The sequence below is a fragment of the Podarcis vaucheri genome, assembly GCF_965113315.1.
Source record: "Podarcis vaucheri genome assembly, chromosome: 1".
Lineage (NCBI taxonomy): Eukaryota > Metazoa > Chordata > Lepidosauria > Squamata > Lacertidae > Podarcis > Podarcis vaucheri.
In genome coordinates this window covers 111,717,629-111,735,778 of record NC_138759.1, presented here as the reverse complement: position 1 = coordinate 111,735,778, position 18,150 = coordinate 111,717,629, and the positions used below count along the sequence as shown (strand labels likewise).

The window sequence follows — 18,150 nt, the reverse complement described above, 5'->3', positions numbered from 1 at the left end:
AACACCCAGGTTTTTCCAGTAGCATTCTCTTTAGACTTGCATTTTGACTGTTTAAATTAGATGGGTTATACAGACTTATTTATATATGGAGACATTTGTGTATTTGACATTTGAGATTTCTTGCAATCAAGCAGTATATAAATTCTATGTTTTTTTAATTTATTGAGGCTGTATTGTAGTAAAGTAGTCAGATGGATTTATAATTGCGTACATGTAAAAAGGCAGAATAAATGATCCTGTTGAATTTTCACTGTCTGCTTATTTATGAAATTAATAAATGCAGAAACTTTCCATATGGGCCATAAATGTTCCAGATGCCTAGCAGGTAAAGAGCAGCAGGAAAGTTAAAGAGTAACTTTAAAGCAGAATCGTCAGTATTTATGGTGCTGATGCTAATGGGTAATCAGAACAACTGCGTGTTTTTATTGTTCTGAAAGCTTTAATGGAAAAAGATCTTAAACAATGCATTTGAGATTACCTGAAATGTCACTCCTGATCCCTGCCAGGGACAGTTCAAGACATTTTGTGATGTGAAACATAACATTTGAATGGTGCCAAAATTTGCTGACCATCAATGGGAGTCCCTTGTATTGTTTGCCTCCTGAACTAGCTCTCTTATACTGGTTCATACTAGGGCTAGCTCTGGATTGTGTTCATATTAATTTGAATTTAAATGGGATTTACCCAAAGTAAGTATGCAAGTCTAAAGTTGCCCTTTTATGCAGTCATATTTTGGAATGAGCCCCATTGAACTTGGTGGATCTCACTTCATGAGATCAAGCAGAATGTTTGTGATCCTCATAAGTTAATGATTAACTATGGTTGGTTTCACTTGAACTTTTTACAATATAATTCCTTTAAGGATTAAGACTGTAACTTCAAGCTTACCCAAACCTGAAGACATCACTGGAAACTGTTCTATGGTGCTTAAGATTTTTGTCTCACCCTTGAACCTGCATTATTTTGACTTTGAATTGGCTAAGTCATTAATGAGAAATGGTGGCCAACGATAGCCAATATTCTAGCACTGTTCTTGTGACAGAAACAACTACTGTTTTTCCTTTATAGAAAGTTACTTCCCAGAATCTATGAGATATTTTAGCAGATCAGGTTTTGTACAAGCTTTGAAAGGGCACAGAACTCTTCATCAGGCAGAATTGAGCAGCAACTGCCTAGTTAGGTTATTTGCTTGCTTATTTAATTTCATTCCATTTATGAATAACTTCCCATGAAACATCTCAAAGTAATTAATAATTTAAAAATCATAAAATCATCAGCAGTAAAAACAAGTTTATATCCAATCTAGGATACACTTAAGATAGACTTAAAAGGATTGCTGGAAGAGAAAGGGTTTCAGTAGCCCCTGAAAAGACAATAGAACTGGTGCTTATTGAATTCATAGATTCATAGAACTGTAGATTTGGAAGGGACCCCGAGGGTCATCTAGTCCATCCCAATGCAGTGCAGGAATCTTTTGCGCAACATGGAACTCGAACCCATGACCCTGATATTCAGAGTCTTGCTACCTTTAAAGTCTGCCTAATGAAATCTCTGCGTCTTTCAGCTTTACATTTTTTCCTTCACAAACATTTTTCATTCTTTGTATTTTTTGCATTTTGGCTTGGAATTAGAGAATTATTTTGTATGAACTATATATTATTCTCTCTCACCATAGGGGGAAAAAGACAGAACTTGATGTACTAGAAATCCCATCCATACCAAATCCCTTCCCAGAGCTTTGCTGCTCTCCGTTTACATCTGTTTTGTCAGCCAGCCTGTTGCCCAAGGCAAATCCCAGGATAAAACAGGTAAGCCTTACTCAATTCTGACAGTTAAAGTGCAAAAGAAAACGATGTTTTTTTCCTCAGATTGTTGAGAAAACTACTCCAGTACATAAAAATGAACACATTCAAAATATTGAATGATTTTGTTTTGCTTTTGCAGTTAGCACAGTAAATGTTTTCTTGTTCGTTCACTGCCGCAAGCTTCCAGTGTAGTAGTAGTACAGTGGTACCTCGGGTTAAGTACTTAATTCGTCCCGGAGGTCCGTACTTAACCTGAAACTGTTCTTAACCTGAAGCACCACTTTAGCTAATGGGGCCTCCTGCTGCTGTCGTGCTGCCGGAGCACGATTTCTGTTCTTATCCTGAAGCAAAGTTCTTAACCTGAACCACTATTTCTGGGTTAGCAGAGTCTGTAACCTGAAGTGTATGTAACCTGAAGCATATGTAACCCAAGGTACCACTGTAGTAGTAATAATAATATCTATTCTGTTTGAATGGTGAGTTTCACTGAATTTGATGTTAGACTCCTTTGCTTCCTTCTGCCTATACAAATCTCCCATGTCATAGGCCAGGGTTGGGACACTGTTATCTCTCCAGATGTTGTTGACTCCAACTCCCATCAGCACAGATCTGGGATACTGATTAGGGCTGAGCAATGCCTGGTTTTCAACATCACGCTATACCGATATATCATGATGTCTGAAATAAGGATGGAGCTATGTAGAGGCGAACAGGGTGATGTCTTGGCGACTGCCACTACTTAGGGGTAAAAAAACCCCACACGGATCCATTTTCATTTACTTTTAACCTATTGTTACAACTGTTGCAGCAGGGGCAGCAGGAATCATGAGAGAAGCAATGGCCAGTTTTTCCCACATCATGGTTTTGTACATAGCACACCCACACATTGTGCTCTGCGATATATTGCCATGCCGAATATTATGAAATTGTTACCACGATGTCCTGCCCAGAGGCCAGGGAATCCAGATGATCACAGAGCCAAGGGAGAGCAGGAAGCAGCAAGACAGGGCCAAGAACTACAGGCATTGTTGCCAGCATCTGACTACTGCTGGAAGCTCTGCTTCAGAAGACTGAAGCCAGCTGGTTCTCATCTGCGCCTCCTCCTCTGTGTCCTTAGTGGCTGATCAGCTGCAGGTGGAGTCATTCTGCCTTCTGCCCCTTCAGGCTGCTGTTCAGCAGGCAAAGCTGACTCCTGACCCATGACAGGGAAGAACTATTGCCATAATTCAGGCATAGGCAAACTCGGCCCTCCAGATGTTTTGGGACTACAACTCCCATCACCCCTAGCTAACAGGACCAGTGGTCAGGGATGATGGGAGTTGTAGTCCCAAAACATCTGGAGGGCCGAGTTTGCCTATGCCTGCCATAATTGTTGCTGTTACAGTAACAATGTAAGTTAGCCCTCAGTTCTGATTTTATTATAAATAAACAAATTCTTAGGGGAAACTGGTATTTGAAACCCTATTGCAACAGCATGGCTCTTTCTTATTTGTCATCCTTTTTGTAAATTGATTTACCTTTTCCTCATAAGGAAGGTATCATAGCCCCCTGATTATTTTAGTTTCCCCTTTCGGTGCCTTTTCCAACTTTTGGGGACAGGAGAAGAAGAACTGTAAAGGAGATTGCAAATGTGGCTGCATCATAGGTTTGTTTAACAAAAATATTATTTGCTATCTGGTTTACTGTCTCTCCGCTAATAATCCTTAGCATGGAATTTACTATTTTTGCAGCAGCTGCAGATGGAATTTCTTCTTTCCTGACTTAGCTACCACAGCCCCTTTCTGATTGCCTCAATTTGCATCCCTTTATACTTAATTAAACTGAACCTTATTTGCTATTTAATTGGCCATTCACCCATTTTGAAGAGAAGCTTTTGGATCTCTTTGCAATCCCCTTTTGCTTTTACCGCCCTGAGTTATTTGATGTTGCCAGCAAACTGCTCGCTCCTTCTAGGTCAATTAGGAACAAGTTAAAATGCACAGGTCCCAATGCAAAACCTTGGATCTGCTTCCCAAAGTTGGTTCTACTCTTTGCTTCCTGATCTTAAACCAGCAACTAGCCCACAGAAGACCTGTTCTCTTGTCCCATGAGTGATAAAGTTAATTCAAGTTAATTGTGAAAAAACCATTGGAAGCCCAGGTATATAATATTTACATCCACATGCTTGCTGACACTGCTGAGATAGAATGTGCTTTCAGCTACCCTCTCATTGGCTTGGTAAGTACAGTTTTGTTTACAACAAAAAAGAGCATACCACACATGCTTTGAAACAGTGGGTTGTGGAAACAGCCAGAGGGGACCCTGTTGCAAGCGGTGCCCTGGATCAGATTCGAGCTAGAAGTGCTGTTGAACTCACTGAGAACAGTGATAACTGTGAGATCAAATTCAATGTATACAAGCGGAAAGTTGCCTAGAAAGTCCAGCTTGGTTACATTGGATTGTGAAAGCAAAAACTTCTCAAAAATGAAGGCATTAGTTAAAAGCAGGTCAAATGCTTCCAGAGTCCTTGAAGGTGTAAAGTGTGACTTGGTGAGAGTTGGGAGAGTTTTCTTAAAACAAAATCTCATAATGTTGGAAGGTATACAAAATGTGAAGGCTAGTGTACAGTTATTGATGAAGTCTTTTGTGAGGGATCTCCATCTATCTTGCCTTTCTGTGGATTGTTTCTCAGTCTCTTCACTGAGGCTTACTCTCAGGTAAAGGACGATTCTTTGCACATTTATTTAGAAGTAAATCCCATGGAATGAAGTAGAACTTCTTAGTAAGCATGCCTAGAATTGCAGTACATAGGAATTAGTGTGTCTACATTAGAGTCTTAAGGGAGGATTGGCGGGGGGGGGGGAGCGGGGAGAACATTCTCTTGAGCAAGCAGAAATCCTTTTCTTGATGGAACATTCCCGCGTTGGATAAAACTCTGTGGGTGAAATCCAAACTTCTGGCAGGCAGCAGCAAGGCTTAAAAGAGCAGTTAAGTGACCACCATATTTAATAGCCTTAGGCCTGGGTAAAGAGAAATGTTTTTGCTTGGCACCTAAAGACATGTAGTGATGGCACCAGGCAAACCTCTCTGGGGAGAGCATTCCACAATCGGCACGGAGGACATAGATGTCAGATGACAAGCGCAGGGTCCAGGTCAGCTCTAATGGGGAGAGGTGATTCTTAAGGAATTGTTGTGAGTTGGGGGAGAGTTAAGTCTAGATATCATCTTTGGGATCTTGCCCATGATTTTATAACCCCAGGATTATATTCCCTCGAAGAAAAAGCTGCCAAAATGCTCAGACGTGTCAGCCAAGTATGCTGTGTTTGTTATGTTGAGTCATAGAAACTTATGGAGATTTGGTGGGCGGGACATGATGTCATTGGAGACTTTAATAACAATAGGGCTGGCGGTCAGTGCGGTATTTGGGAGCTGGAAGAGACACAGACCCCTGGCTTGCTCTTTCTGCAGAATCCAAACCTATGGCTTGGAGAGGGCCCCTGAGGGAGCAAGATCTGTGGGGAGTGTTAATGCTGTGAGGCATTTATCACAAAGGCACCACAGCCATGACCTTCCTTCCAGGGAGGCCCAACCCAAGGAATGTGCCCAGACCCTTGGGAACTCTCACTGCTCGGGGATTGGGGCCTGCACAGCCGTATTTCAATATGCCTCTATTTTCAGCGGCACGTCGGTTGCTTTGGGACACAATGAATTAAAATAAATCAGCGGGGGGGGGGGGGTAGAAGGTAAATGTGCAGCTGAAGGATGAATCTTGCTTTGGTCAAAGATAAGCTAGCCGTGACTTCCTCACAATAAACAGTTCAAGGCAAAGTGGGCTACCTTGGAACACGATTGCAAGTGCCAAAACAAAACTCAAGGGTATTTAAAGCCAGGAACATTTTCTTCTGCGGAAATATTTCTCTGCGTGTTTATCTCACTCTTAGTTGTTCATAATTTGTAGATAATTTCATCGCATTAGACCAAATAAACCCCATGGTTTATTTTAGAAAAACTGTTGACTGAACCTCGGTGCTGACTAATGCTAGAATGTAGCCAAATACTGGGAACTTTGAAAGAATGTATGGTACAGGACATTTTTTTGATACAGATTGTTGCTCTCTGCCCTCATCCACCCCAACCCTTCAGTGTGAAGTCTGGAACTCATGGCAAGCGGTACCTCAGGTTATGCACTTGATTCGTTCCGGAGGTCCGTTCTTAACCTGAAACTGTTCTTAACCTGAAGCACCACTGTAGCTAATGGGGCCTCCTGCTGCTGCTGCTGCACTGCCGGAGCACGATTTCTGTTCTCATCCTGAAGCAAAGTTCTTAACCTGAAGCGTATGTAACCTGAGGTACCACTGTATAATATTTGACTTGAGGTAAGGAGAACAGAATTTTCTCAGGATTATCTTATTCCTGGGTTGACAATGCTACCCATGTTTCTTTTGCATAATGGCATAATGGCATAATGACAGGCAAGCCTCAAGAAGGATTTAAAACAACAACATGGGGGCAGGGACTTGTAGGAGAGGGTTGCAACTCAACTGCGTTGCATGAAGAAGTTTCCAAGTTTAATCTCCAGGTAGGACTAGCCCTGCTGTACATTGGGGCGGGCTGTGTGGAGAGAGTCTCTTCCTTTAAATTCCTAAGAGTTTATCTTATTTGGAAGTAGACCTTACTTGGAAAATCAATACAACCCAGGTGGTTAAGAAAGCCCAACAGAGACTCCATCTCCTCAGAGTATTGCGAAAGAACGATGTCAATCAACATTTGATCATCTCCTTCTACCGGTCCACAAACACTTTCATACTGCATCACGGTGTGGTACGCTGGTTTGACATCAACTGATAGGAAGTGCCTACAGAGGGTGGTGAATACAGCACAAGATATTATGGGCTGTCCCGTGAATCCACTGGATGACATTGTGGAAGAACATTGCCTAAGTAGAGTGAGAAAAATTCTCAGGGATGATTCATACCCTGGCCGGCACTTTCTTGATCTCCTGCCCTCGGGCAGAAGATATAGAAGCATGATTAGTCGCACCAACAGGGTAAAGAACAGCTTCTGTCCGTGGGCTGTTAGGCTGCTGAACGAAAAGATAACAACAGGGCAACTGACTTTCGGGTTTGGTGGGTGGGTGTCAGTAAACGAGGGGAATTAAGACTAAGAGAGCTGAGTGGGGGGTGCTCGTGTAATCTCACTGTATACAAGTTGTACAAGTGACAATAAAGTATAAAGGACTGGGGGGGGGGAATCCTGCCTGAAACCCTCAAGAGCTGCTGCCAATCAGTGTAGACAATACTAAGCTAGAAGAATCAATGGCCTGGATCTGTAAAAGGCAGGTTCCTATGTGGGATTTTGGATCAGGTCATCTTTATGCGGGAACCACTATGGGGTAGCTAGAATAGATGGGTCCTGCAACAAAATGTTGCATTGTGGAATGCTCCTGTTCAGGGTTCTGGCCATTCAGCCATGTCATCTCACTCAGCATTCAGAGCATGCTCAGTCCCCCATTGGGCTGTTCTCGGGTTCTTCCCCCCTTAGGTTTTCATAAAGTAGGGTGAGCAGGAATCACAAGTTAGGCTCATCACATGGAACTGCTGTTGTAAGGACAAGTTCCAAGTGACCTTGCATGCATTGGGTTGATTACAAAGATTGGCTGGAACTTCTGTGTAGCCTGCCATTATGTTTCATATTTGCATGGGAATTGATAAAACTATAAGGGATGGTGGCTTGCAAAACTTAGGTGGTCATAGAAGAGCATTGCTGCCTAATGTCTCTGCAAAAAATAACACAACAGATTTTTCTGAAATCTTCCAGATCCTCTGGAGGTTTCTCATATTGATACATACATAGTCTCTCATTTCTCTCTCTCTCTCTCTTTTAATTGGAAAGCAAACATGACAAGATCCCAGAGTTCATTGTCCTAGCTAAGCGGCTACTTTTCTAGTGAATATTTTTTAAAATATAGATGACCTATGAACTTCAGATTTCTAGCAATTGCTCCTTACGTTAAGGGAGTTTGCCTTTCACACCTGATTCCCTCTCTTCATTGTTGCCTGAATAGGCTGTGACCATGAAGTGCATGAATATTTTCACATTCTTATAATGGAGAAAGTACTTTGCTTAATTGTTCAGTCTTGCAAATACATTTGGTGAGCTTGAGCAGTTTAGATGATGAGAAATAAAAATAGAAAATGTGCCGAGAACTTATTGAAGTGTAGGTATGGTGCTGACAAAATTACTTGTTGGTTTTTATTTTTAAAATGGTGTACCGTGTAAGGAGCAGCAGGGGTGGGTAGCTTTTACCCGGCAGCAAGTTAGTAGCTTTGGGCAGCTGATTTTGGGCATGTTGACCCTTAGAGTCATTTCCAATTCTATGATTCTATGAAAGGAAGGTGTCATGTTTCAGGTGCCAAAATAACTTGGCTGGTCTTGGATTCTTTACTCCTTGATCTGAGAGGGTGTTTGTACCTTTTGATTGGTTGGCATCCATCTGTCTCAAGAGACAATGGAATGTGCCTCCAGGGGTCAAGTCAAACTTCTGCCTTAGCAGCACTGAAGTGACCAAGCCTGGGCAGTGTGTATGGAGGCCTTGGGGTGCCCAGATGAGAAGACCTCCCTCTTGGCCTTGCTGGTGTGGTCCAAAGGAAAGCACCAGTTTGACACCTGGGCATCACAATTCAAGAAGGACACTGACAAACTGGAACGTGTCCAGAGGAGGGCAACCAAAATGGTCAAAGGCCTGGAAACGATGCCTTATGAGGAACGGCTAAGGGAGCTGGGCATGTTTAGCCTGGAGAAGAGGAGGTTAAGGGGTGATATGATAGCCATGTTCAAATATATAAAAGGATGTCACATAGAGGAGGGAGAAAGGTTGTTTTCTGCTGCTCCAGAGAAGCGGACACGGAGCAATGGATCCAAACTACAAGAAAGAAGATTCCACCTAAACATTAGGAAGAACTTCCTGACAGTGGAATTTGCTGCCAAGGAGTGTGGTGGAGTCTCCTGCTTTGGAGGTCTTTAAGCAGAGGCTTGACAACCATATGTCAGGAGTGCTCTGATGGTGTTTCCTGCTTGGCAGGGGGTTGGACTCGATGGCCCTTGTGGTCTCTTCCAACTCTATGATTCTATAATTTTATGACTGCTGGAGTTGTGGGAAGGAGGCACTCAAGGTGCCAACCAACCGCCTCAGGGACTCCACTCTGGATTTGTGTAGGGTTTACTCCTGAGCCTTTTCTTCTCCCAAAGATGTCCCACAAGGCCATTTATGTGCCATTTATTTACTTACCAAAGGTATTTATAACCTGCCCTTCTCCTAAATGTCGCCGGGTGGAAATCTTCACAGTTCAAACCAAAAAATTAAACAATAAGATTAAACAACTCTAGAGCAAAATACAGACTTTCAGCTACAAATATAATCAGCAGCAGCAAAAAATTCAAATGCCCAATGCCCCTTGCTCCTCCCTGGAGGCCTAGGCAAGGAGTGCATCTTCTCCTGTCAGTGAAATGACATGAATGTTGTAGTGAGGCACACCTCAGAAGGGAAGGGAGGCACTTCAGAAAGAGCCTGACCAACAGGTCTCTGCCTCACATATTTCATTAGGCATGGGGACCACCAGTAGATCTTAAACTTCACCTGCAGATCTTAAAACTCAGGCAGGTCACCTTAAATTTTAACATGTTAAATTAGGCCTGGAAGACAATAGACAGCCAATGCATTTGTTGGCACCAGGCAAATTTCTTTGGGGAGTGCATTGCATATTTAGGGCACCCACTGTGATATTAGCTTTGTGGTGTGAGCTTCTATATTGTACCGTTCTCTGCTATTTCTCCTTGTTAAAACTGTTTGCTTGGTGTGTGTTTTTAAAAAAAACTTTCAGCATTACTCCATCCCTGCTATACTCAAACCTCTGCCATTATCTAAAGCCACTGTTTTTGTCTCAGTGTTCTTCCATCCCTGCTTTACTCAAAACTTCTGCCATTGTTTTGAGTATAGCAAGAAGGTAACTGAAATAAAGACACTGAAATAAAATTTTTTAAATGGCTGTTTTAAACTTCTCCCACTTCCATTCCTCACCTCTCTTATGCGAAAAAGATAAAGGATACAGAACCCTCAACTATTCCATAGTATCTTCGCACAAAGCATTTCACTCATGGTACCATATGTGTTGTCTTCAACATGAAGTTCCAGATTTAATGTAGTAATTTAGAAGAGATACTTTTAATTAACAAGCAAATAGCCATATACATAACAACATCCATCAGCTGAACTTGTCATTGATATCTTGGTGTCAAGGTCTGGCGATAGAAAGTCAGCTACCATCTTAAAAAAAGAAAAAGAAAAACCTTGCAAGCCAAGGTGTATGGTGATCCCATGAGCTACAAATAGCCTGTTAAGATGCTGTGTTTATGAGAGCTCAGAGCTGTGAATAGCTGCAAGCCCGTGATAATGAGGATATAGAAATTCTAGCAAACATTGGAGAGACATTCCTAAAAACAACAACCCATGCCTCACTTTTCATATTTGCAAGTGCTTAAAGCAGTAAAGCAGGAAAGCCTTGAAAACGATTTGTTGTCTTAACAAAATGATGGGAAACCCGTGACTGTTAAGATATTATTGGACCACAAATTCCATTATTTCTGAGCTTAGGTTATGTTGTCTGGAGCTGATGTGAGTCCAGCAATGTCTGCTGGGTCACTGGTTCACCCAGACACTGCAGTTTGACACATCTGGGAATTGTAGCTCCGCATGGAGAATAGGGGTCTCCTAAGAACTCTCAACACCCTTAAACTACAGTTCCCAGGATTTTTTAGGGGAAGCCAGGTCTGTTAACATGAGCCTGGATAGCTCAGTTGGTTAGAGTGTAGTGCTGTTAATGCCAAGGTTGCAGGTTTGATCCCCATATGGGACATCTGCATATTCCTGCATTGCAGGGGGTTGGACTGGATCAGTGTTTCCCAAACTTGTGTCTCTAGCCAGTGTGGTGTAGTGGTTAAGAGTGGTAGTCCCGTAATCTGGGGAACCGGGTTCGATTCCCCGCTCCTCCACATGCAGCTGCTGGGTGACCTTGGGCCAGTCACACTTCTCTGAAGTCTCTCAGCCCCACTCACCTCACAGAGTGTTTGTTGTGGGGGAGGAAGGGAAAGGAGAATGTTAGCCGCTTTGAGACTCCTTAAAGGGAGTAAAAGGTGGGATATCAAATCCAAACAACAACAACTCCTCCTCCTCTTCTTCTTCTTCTTCTTCTTCTTCTTCTTCTTTTGGACTACAGTTTCCATCATCCCTGACCACTGCTCCTGCTAGCTAAGGATGATAGGAGTTGTAGTCCAAAAACAGCTGGAGACCCAAGTTTGGGAAACACAGAACTAGATGATCTTCAGGGTCCCTTCCAACTCTACGATTCTATAGTTCTATGATAATAGTGCTATAATTTTATGGTGGAGGTGGGACCCCAGTGTCAGGAACTCATCCTGCTCTCGAGTAGGACCCTGGCAGAGACACATGCCCAACTGGCATGTTCCCTCCTTCCTGGTCGATCGTTCGGGAGCTTCAAAAGCTTTCTTCTGCCTGAACATCACAGCAACCGATGCCAACAGTCATCGGCACACTTAGGGATCTGCAGTCTTTGCAGCTTGCCTAACAGACCTCAGCAACTCAGCATTTTGGCTAATCTACTTTATTTACATATAAACACACACGGAGCACTGCAACATGACTGCCTCTCTCTCTAGCATCAGACAGCAAAGAGAAAGAACAAAGGACAATAGTCCCACTTCATGGAACACAGTAACACAAACATCCTGTCTCTGTCACTTCCCACTTTGTGGAGTCAAAACATACACCGTCATGTGATAGACAAAAATCCCATGACTGCAATAATGGAGCAGGAATTCTAACACCCAGATCCACCTGCCCAACACAAGAGGTCTAGGGCAGCCATTAGGGAAGCAGCTTCCCGAGAGCACTGGGCTTGTTGCGTATTATATTATACAGAGCTGTATTCATCTGACAGTTCAGTGAGATGCTGAGCTCAGTTGGACTGAGCACACAGAGAGCATTGGGACTTTCTTCTGACTCAGTTTTGTTAGCAATGATAGCTGAAATGATCCAATACTAAAGGCACTAGATTTCTAGTGTAGGGGAAGGGAACTTCATTCCACAAGCTGCAGCAGAGCAGAGGTTGTATTGTGGAAATTTCCAAAACAAAGCAGCCCCAGATTCTGTGCCTAAGCCTCAAGATAATAAAGCAAATGGGTATTTAGTCTAATGCTGAAAGTGATTATATTGTTACTATGGATTTGCTGCTGCTTGACTGTAGTGATATGAGCCAAGGTTGGAGCTGAGCATCTCTTTACTTTGGCATCAAACTGAGAATTGCTGTGCTGTATTTGGCTTTATGGCTTCTGATGTTAAGGTAATTTGACAAGGAGCAAATGTTTGACCCTCCAAGCCAGATTATTATTTTTTTATGACTTTGGCTGGGTCTGCAAGCAGTTCCACATCTTTCACAATCAAAGATGCTGTTGCATATAGAATATTTGCTCGAACATGCATGCTTTTTGAGGAACATTGATTTGCTTCCCTAGTTGCAATAAACAGGGAAAGCTTTGAGAGAGCAGCACCCGGGGTCCTATATCTGACTATCCTTCTAAATTTTGGTCCCATTAAAAGCAGTGCAGAACAATCATTAAACTGATTGGCTACTCAATAAAAGTCTGAACAACCACTTAGGCCTATTGGCATAAAACAATGTCTTGGAAGTCTGAAGCAAGGATGCCTGCTGAATCTTTGCTGGAAGAGCATTCCAACAGCATGCAACCAGTGACACTAAACACCTGACTTCTGGTTGAGGCTAGACAAGCCTTTGTAACTTGGGGAGAAAACCAACAGTGGTGGTCTATGATCTCAGTGATCCAGATGGTGCTGAAGGTATCCTGGACCCAAGTTGTTCAGGCCATTGTATATCAACACAAGAGCATTGAACCTGGACAGGTAATATATGAGTAGCCAGTGCAGACATGTTACATGCTATCAGCCATCTGCATCCATTAGTAGCCTAGCCACTGCATTTTGGACTAGTTCGGGCTTCTAGAAGCATCAAACTACCACAACAAGTATGTGGATTTGCTAGTAGGAAACTCCTGGTTTCCCGCAACTCCTAAAGTGTATGTGCTGTGTATTAACTACAAGTGAATGACTTCTCTTTAGTCATTGGTTGAGCTGATGGGATGTCACAGAAGCCTGGAGACTAGAGTTGTCATAGCTCTGGTTTCACTTTATTGATCTGACATGTGGACGAGGCTGAGCCCAGGAGCTCCATACGCACTGTACAGGCTTGTGCACTGGGGAGGTCACTTCAGTGCTGCTAAGATAGCTGTTTGACTCCCCCCTGTAGAGGTGAACTCCATTGTCTCTTGAGACAGATGGAGGCCAACAACATGTAATGCCATAGAGTGTTCATGAAGGGAAAAACAAGCATTAACCAAAAAGTTCAACACAAGGGGCTTTTGATAATAAAGTCAGAAGAAAAATTAAATATCAGGAGTGAATGAAATGGATAAAATTATAAAGTGGGTATCAAAGCACGGCTTGAATTGTATAATGAAGGAAATAGGAAAAGAAGAAGGTCTTGCCTGTTTATAGATACTGCCAAATAAGAACATATTTTAAAGGTGTTTGCCACCCCCTGTGTGACTGCAGTGTCCTATTTTTTAAAATAAATAACCTCTAAATAGAGGTGAAATTGGAAGACTCAGTATCACCCCTAGCTGCTTGAATATTACATGTCAATTCTCCTAGATAGCTAATGAACATAACTTTTTAGAACTGGTTACCTAGCATATAGCATGAAAGGGACGCGGGTGGCGCTGTAGTCTAAACCACAGAACCTAGGGCTTGCCGATCAGAAGGTCGGCAGTTCGTCCGTTGCTCGGTCCCAGCTCCTGCCAACCTAGCAGTTCGAAAGCATGTCAAAGTGCAAGTAGATAAATAGGTACCTCTCTGGTGGGAAGGAAAATGGCGTTTCCGTGCACTGCTCTGGTTCGCCAGAAGTGACTTAGTGATTCTGGCCACATGACCCATAAGCTAACACCGGCTCCCTCGGCCAGTAAAGCGAGATAAGCGCCGCAACCCCAGAGTCGTCCGTGACTGGACATAACGGTTAGGGGTCCCATGAAGCGTATTTCTAGCCCTGAGTGATTACTAGCTGAGCAGCTACCAGAAGACATGCAATTCACATTATAAGATCACATACATTTTAAATGCTTAAAATAAAAAAATCTCTTGCAGAGAATGTAAGAGACTGCAGAAAGCTGAGAAGTGCTGAATCTCCAAAGTTTCCTGTGCATTTGCCTAGCCTTCTGTTGACTGGCGTTATGGAGCAAAAAATGATTCTATCACATTGCACCTTTCTTTGTTGCACAAGGCAAATCACTAGGGAATTAAGGCTATGGGGAAGGACTATAGTTCATTGGTAGAGCCCCTGCGGCTGCTGCTGCTCCTTTGGCGATCACTCGCAGCTGAGTAAGATTATCTTCCATGGTCTTAGAGGTGTGTCCATAGGTGACTGTGGAGGCCAATTCTGGATCCAGACATCCTTCCACAGTGGGGAGATGCAGGAGGTCCTGAGTTCAAGCCCCGGTGTCTCCAGGTAATGCTGTGAAAAGATACCATCTAAAACCCTGGTTAGTTGCCAGTCAGAGGAGGTAAGACTGAGCTTGATGCACCAATGGTCTGACTCAATAAAAGGGAGCTTCCTGGTGATATAGATTTAGGGTAAACCCTAGAAATTAATAAATGCTAGGATTTTGGTTATTTGTGATATGAAGGGAGAATGCAAGCTGCAAAGGAATTCCTGGGCTCGCTTACACAAAGCAACCTGGCTGAGCTAGAACAGGTGAGGGACATTAACAATACAAGAGAACTCCTTTCCCCCTTGCTCCAGGTGTGAACAGAGATGGGAGATTTGGAAGATTGCCAGGGTAACTGCCGGGGGGGGGGCAAGTGTTGCTGGGAGGAAGAAGAGCTGAGATCCATCTTGGACAGGCTTGAGGCTGCCTGCGCTGCTGCCATGAAATGACCACATCTGGACTCTCTCCATGCAGACTGAAGGTGTAAATAAACCATATTTCTTAAAGCCATGACAGTCTCTGAAGCATCTTCTATTCTCCAAAGGAGCACGGACCCTGTGTGAGTGAGTGCCTGAGACCCCCATGGGCGCTTGGCAGAGAGAGGGGGAGACACCCAAGTTTTGTAACACTGTGTTCCTGTGTTGTGGTTTAAGGACTGCCAGATCATGATCACAGGTTACTGCTTTTGTCTGGTCCCCATCAAAATTTATAAACCTAATTCTGTGAATGGCTTACCGAGATAAAAAAAGGATAAGCTTCATAACGTTAGCTAGACATGCTCCAGCATGTTTGTGCGCCTGTATTTAAGAAATGAGTTATTGGATATATTGGCATGGTCTTTCCTCCCTTGTAACTGATTAAGACTTAATTCTTTAAAATTTCTAACTAATGAGACCTGGAGGTTGTTTTTTTGGTGTGTTTTTAACCCTCTTGTCTATTGTCTGTCATTGGCTACATTCCAGCTATTTCAAGAAAACACGACAGCAGTTTTGGCAGGGATTACTAGTCCTGAGTGCTGAAGGAGCTATGAGCTATTCAGGGATGTGCTATAAAAATATGGTTGTGTATTTTCCTGTAGTGTGTAATAGACACTCCTCTTTTTAAGAAAAGGCCAGAGAAATATCCTATTCTCAAAGCTACTGCTTCAATTTAACTGTCTGCCCTTATTGGCACAAAAAAAATATTACCCTGGCTTGGCCATAAATGGGAAGTGGGGAATTTTGGGGCCTATTTTTGTGACCAGCTCAGTAAGTAAGTTGGCAACTGAGACGCAGGAAGATAATTGACTCTCCTGGACCAAATCTATTACCAGTTTAGCAGTATGCAACTCCCTCCCTTTGTTGTTGGAATATATCCTCGTCTGATAAAAAAGCAGATCCGGATTATGCACGTTGCTTATATTTTCAGCTCCAATCCATGCCATTTCTAAGGGTTGCATAACAGTTTGGAGGTAAGGAGTGTGTGTCTTTCATTTCAAACTGAAACAATTAATCTATCTGGGAGAGGAGTAAGATGCAACTCCCCACTGCAGCGGCGAAGGCACTGTAGGCAGACGAGATTTTGAGTGATTTAAATGCTTGTTCAATCTGGGTCTTTAAAGTTAAAAAGCAGAAGTATCGCAATGTGTTTCCAAGGACAGAGGAGGAGTCCTGCCCATGTATCGGCCTACCATTGGCTAGTTCTGTCTGGGAGTCATCCTTAATTGGCTTTCCGAAGGAGTGGATTCACTGAAACAGCATGCCTTTTATTGCTTTGCTAGTCGTCTCTATGCACCGACTTTCATTAAGGTGTGGATGACTGGGAGCTGATCCACAGAGGGGTTTTTTTTTGGTCTTCTTAATTTTGCGAGTGGTCTGGACAAGAGTTTCTAAGCTAAATTACCTGTGACCGACAGAAATGAGCTTGTACGGAAGAAGGGCAACCTTGCCTGTGGTTACTCCAATAGTTCTGCAAAAACGGGTAGGTGACTTCGGAGGCTGAGGGGCAGGGCAGGCATGTCTCTGTTTTGGAAGCAGAAGTTACCCATAAGTAGAATGTAAGTATTGCATCCAGTGTGGAAGGCATGCTGTGCATAAATTGCTGCCTTTCCTCTTAATTTAAATGTGGGATCTCCAGCCTTCCGGAGGATTTAGCATGTGTGCTCCATTGCAAAATTATGCAGTTCATCAGTTGCCCTGGGAACTTGGGCAGCAGGTTGGAAATGACTGAAATAAATGGATAACTAAAAAAAACCCCGAACACATCTCAGCCTTTTTCTTGCTCCTGTTTCTGCTTTGATATGTAGATAAAGCCACTCCTGTTGTTTTAAATGTACTGACATTCTATAAGATGGTCACTGGAAATGAAGTAGTTTATAAGACCCAACAGAGTATTAGTTTTTGTTTTTTTTAAAAAAAGAGGCCTGGCTTGTGGCAGTCCCTTGTCTACGAAGTAGTTAGCAATCAGTCAGATGGGTGGCATATGAATAATAAAATTATTATTATTATGGGGCTTTAGTATTTTGATTAAGATTATGTAAGCAATGTTAGATTCTTTCCTCCCCTGTCCGTAAGTGTGGTGATTTCTGTTCTTGTAGCCACTCCAGTGAAATATATTGCTGCTATAATTCATTTCACAGTGAAAACTGGAGGCATTTTAGATACATAAAAAATAAAAAAAGTCCTGTTTTATGTTTTGGCTGGTTTATTTCTGCACAACTTGGGGATCAAGTCGTATTTTTCCCAAGCTGACCAGAAATAACCAGCCAAAACATTCAACAGGGCTTTTAAATGTTTTAAAGCGGTATGTGCTGAATTTCTGCCTGTCATTAACCTGTTACAGGCCAAGAGTTTATTTCAGGAGAAGGAAAAGCCCCAGAAGTTCATAAACTCTTCATTCTACCTTTACTGAACTTGAAATCATGAATGTTCACAAAAGCTGAAGAGGGGTGGGTAATATCTGTAACGTGGGAATCAGTTTTCATTCATGATGAGATCTCTCAAATAAAAGTCGCACGAAATAACCCCGCTCCCAAAACATGATTCAAGTGCTTGTTAACTGATTCGAGGACATGTCCGGATACTTCACTTCCAATGCTGTGTTCCGCTGAAACTTCAGAACATGAATGATGGTAACAAAGTTGGCCCCAGAGGGTGTTGAGGTGAGGTGAGGTTTTGCCAGGCCCCGCAAACCAGCAGAAGGCTCTCCACCCAAACAGGCATGCCATTTCTATTTAGTACGGGGTGCGGGTGGCGCTGTGGGTTAAACCACAGAGCCTAGGACTTGCCGATCAGAAGGTCGGTGGTTCGAATCCCCACGATGGGGTGAGCTCCTGTTTTTCGGTCCCTGCTCCTGCCAACCTAGCAGTTCGAAAGCACATCAAGTGCAAGTAGATAAATAGGTACCGCTCTGGCGGGAAGGTAAACAGCGTTTCCGTGCGCTGCTGTGGTTTGCCAGAAGCGGCCTTAGTCATGCTGGCCACATGACATGGAAGCTGTATGCCGGCTCCCTCAGACAATAAAGCGAGATGAGCGCCGCAACCCCAGAGTCGGTCACAACTGGACCTAATGGTCAGGGGTCCCTTTACCTTTACGGGATATGCAAGATCAGATGCAGCCTAAGACATTTCCATGGCTCACCTCTTAGAAGGCAAGGGATGCTCACTGGGGATTGCTGTGCTTGAGGGCCCCCAGAATCTTAGATCCAGCACTGACTCGCACCATTTCACTGTGATACACAAATTTATTAGCATCCCTGT

At 43.1% G+C, this 18,150-nt stretch overlaps 1 protein-coding gene across 3 annotated transcripts in view; it reads left to right on the top strand.

Moving 5' to 3' along the window:
• The window catches only part of GRB14 (growth factor receptor bound protein 14), a 48,120-nt gene that overhangs the window by 5,206 nt on the left and 24,764 nt on the right, over window positions 1-18,150 (top strand). For 2 of the 3 annotated variants that reach the window (XM_082236838.1, XM_082236837.1), the window contains exon 2: window positions 1,676-1,808. In XM_082236838.1, the coding sequence (XP_082092964.1) occupies window positions 1,676-1,808 (133 nt within the window). Of the gene's footprint in view, window positions 1-1,675; window positions 1,809-16,038; window positions 16,374-18,150 lie in introns of those variants that run through there. The other variant, XM_082236839.1, reaches the window with a different exon arrangement.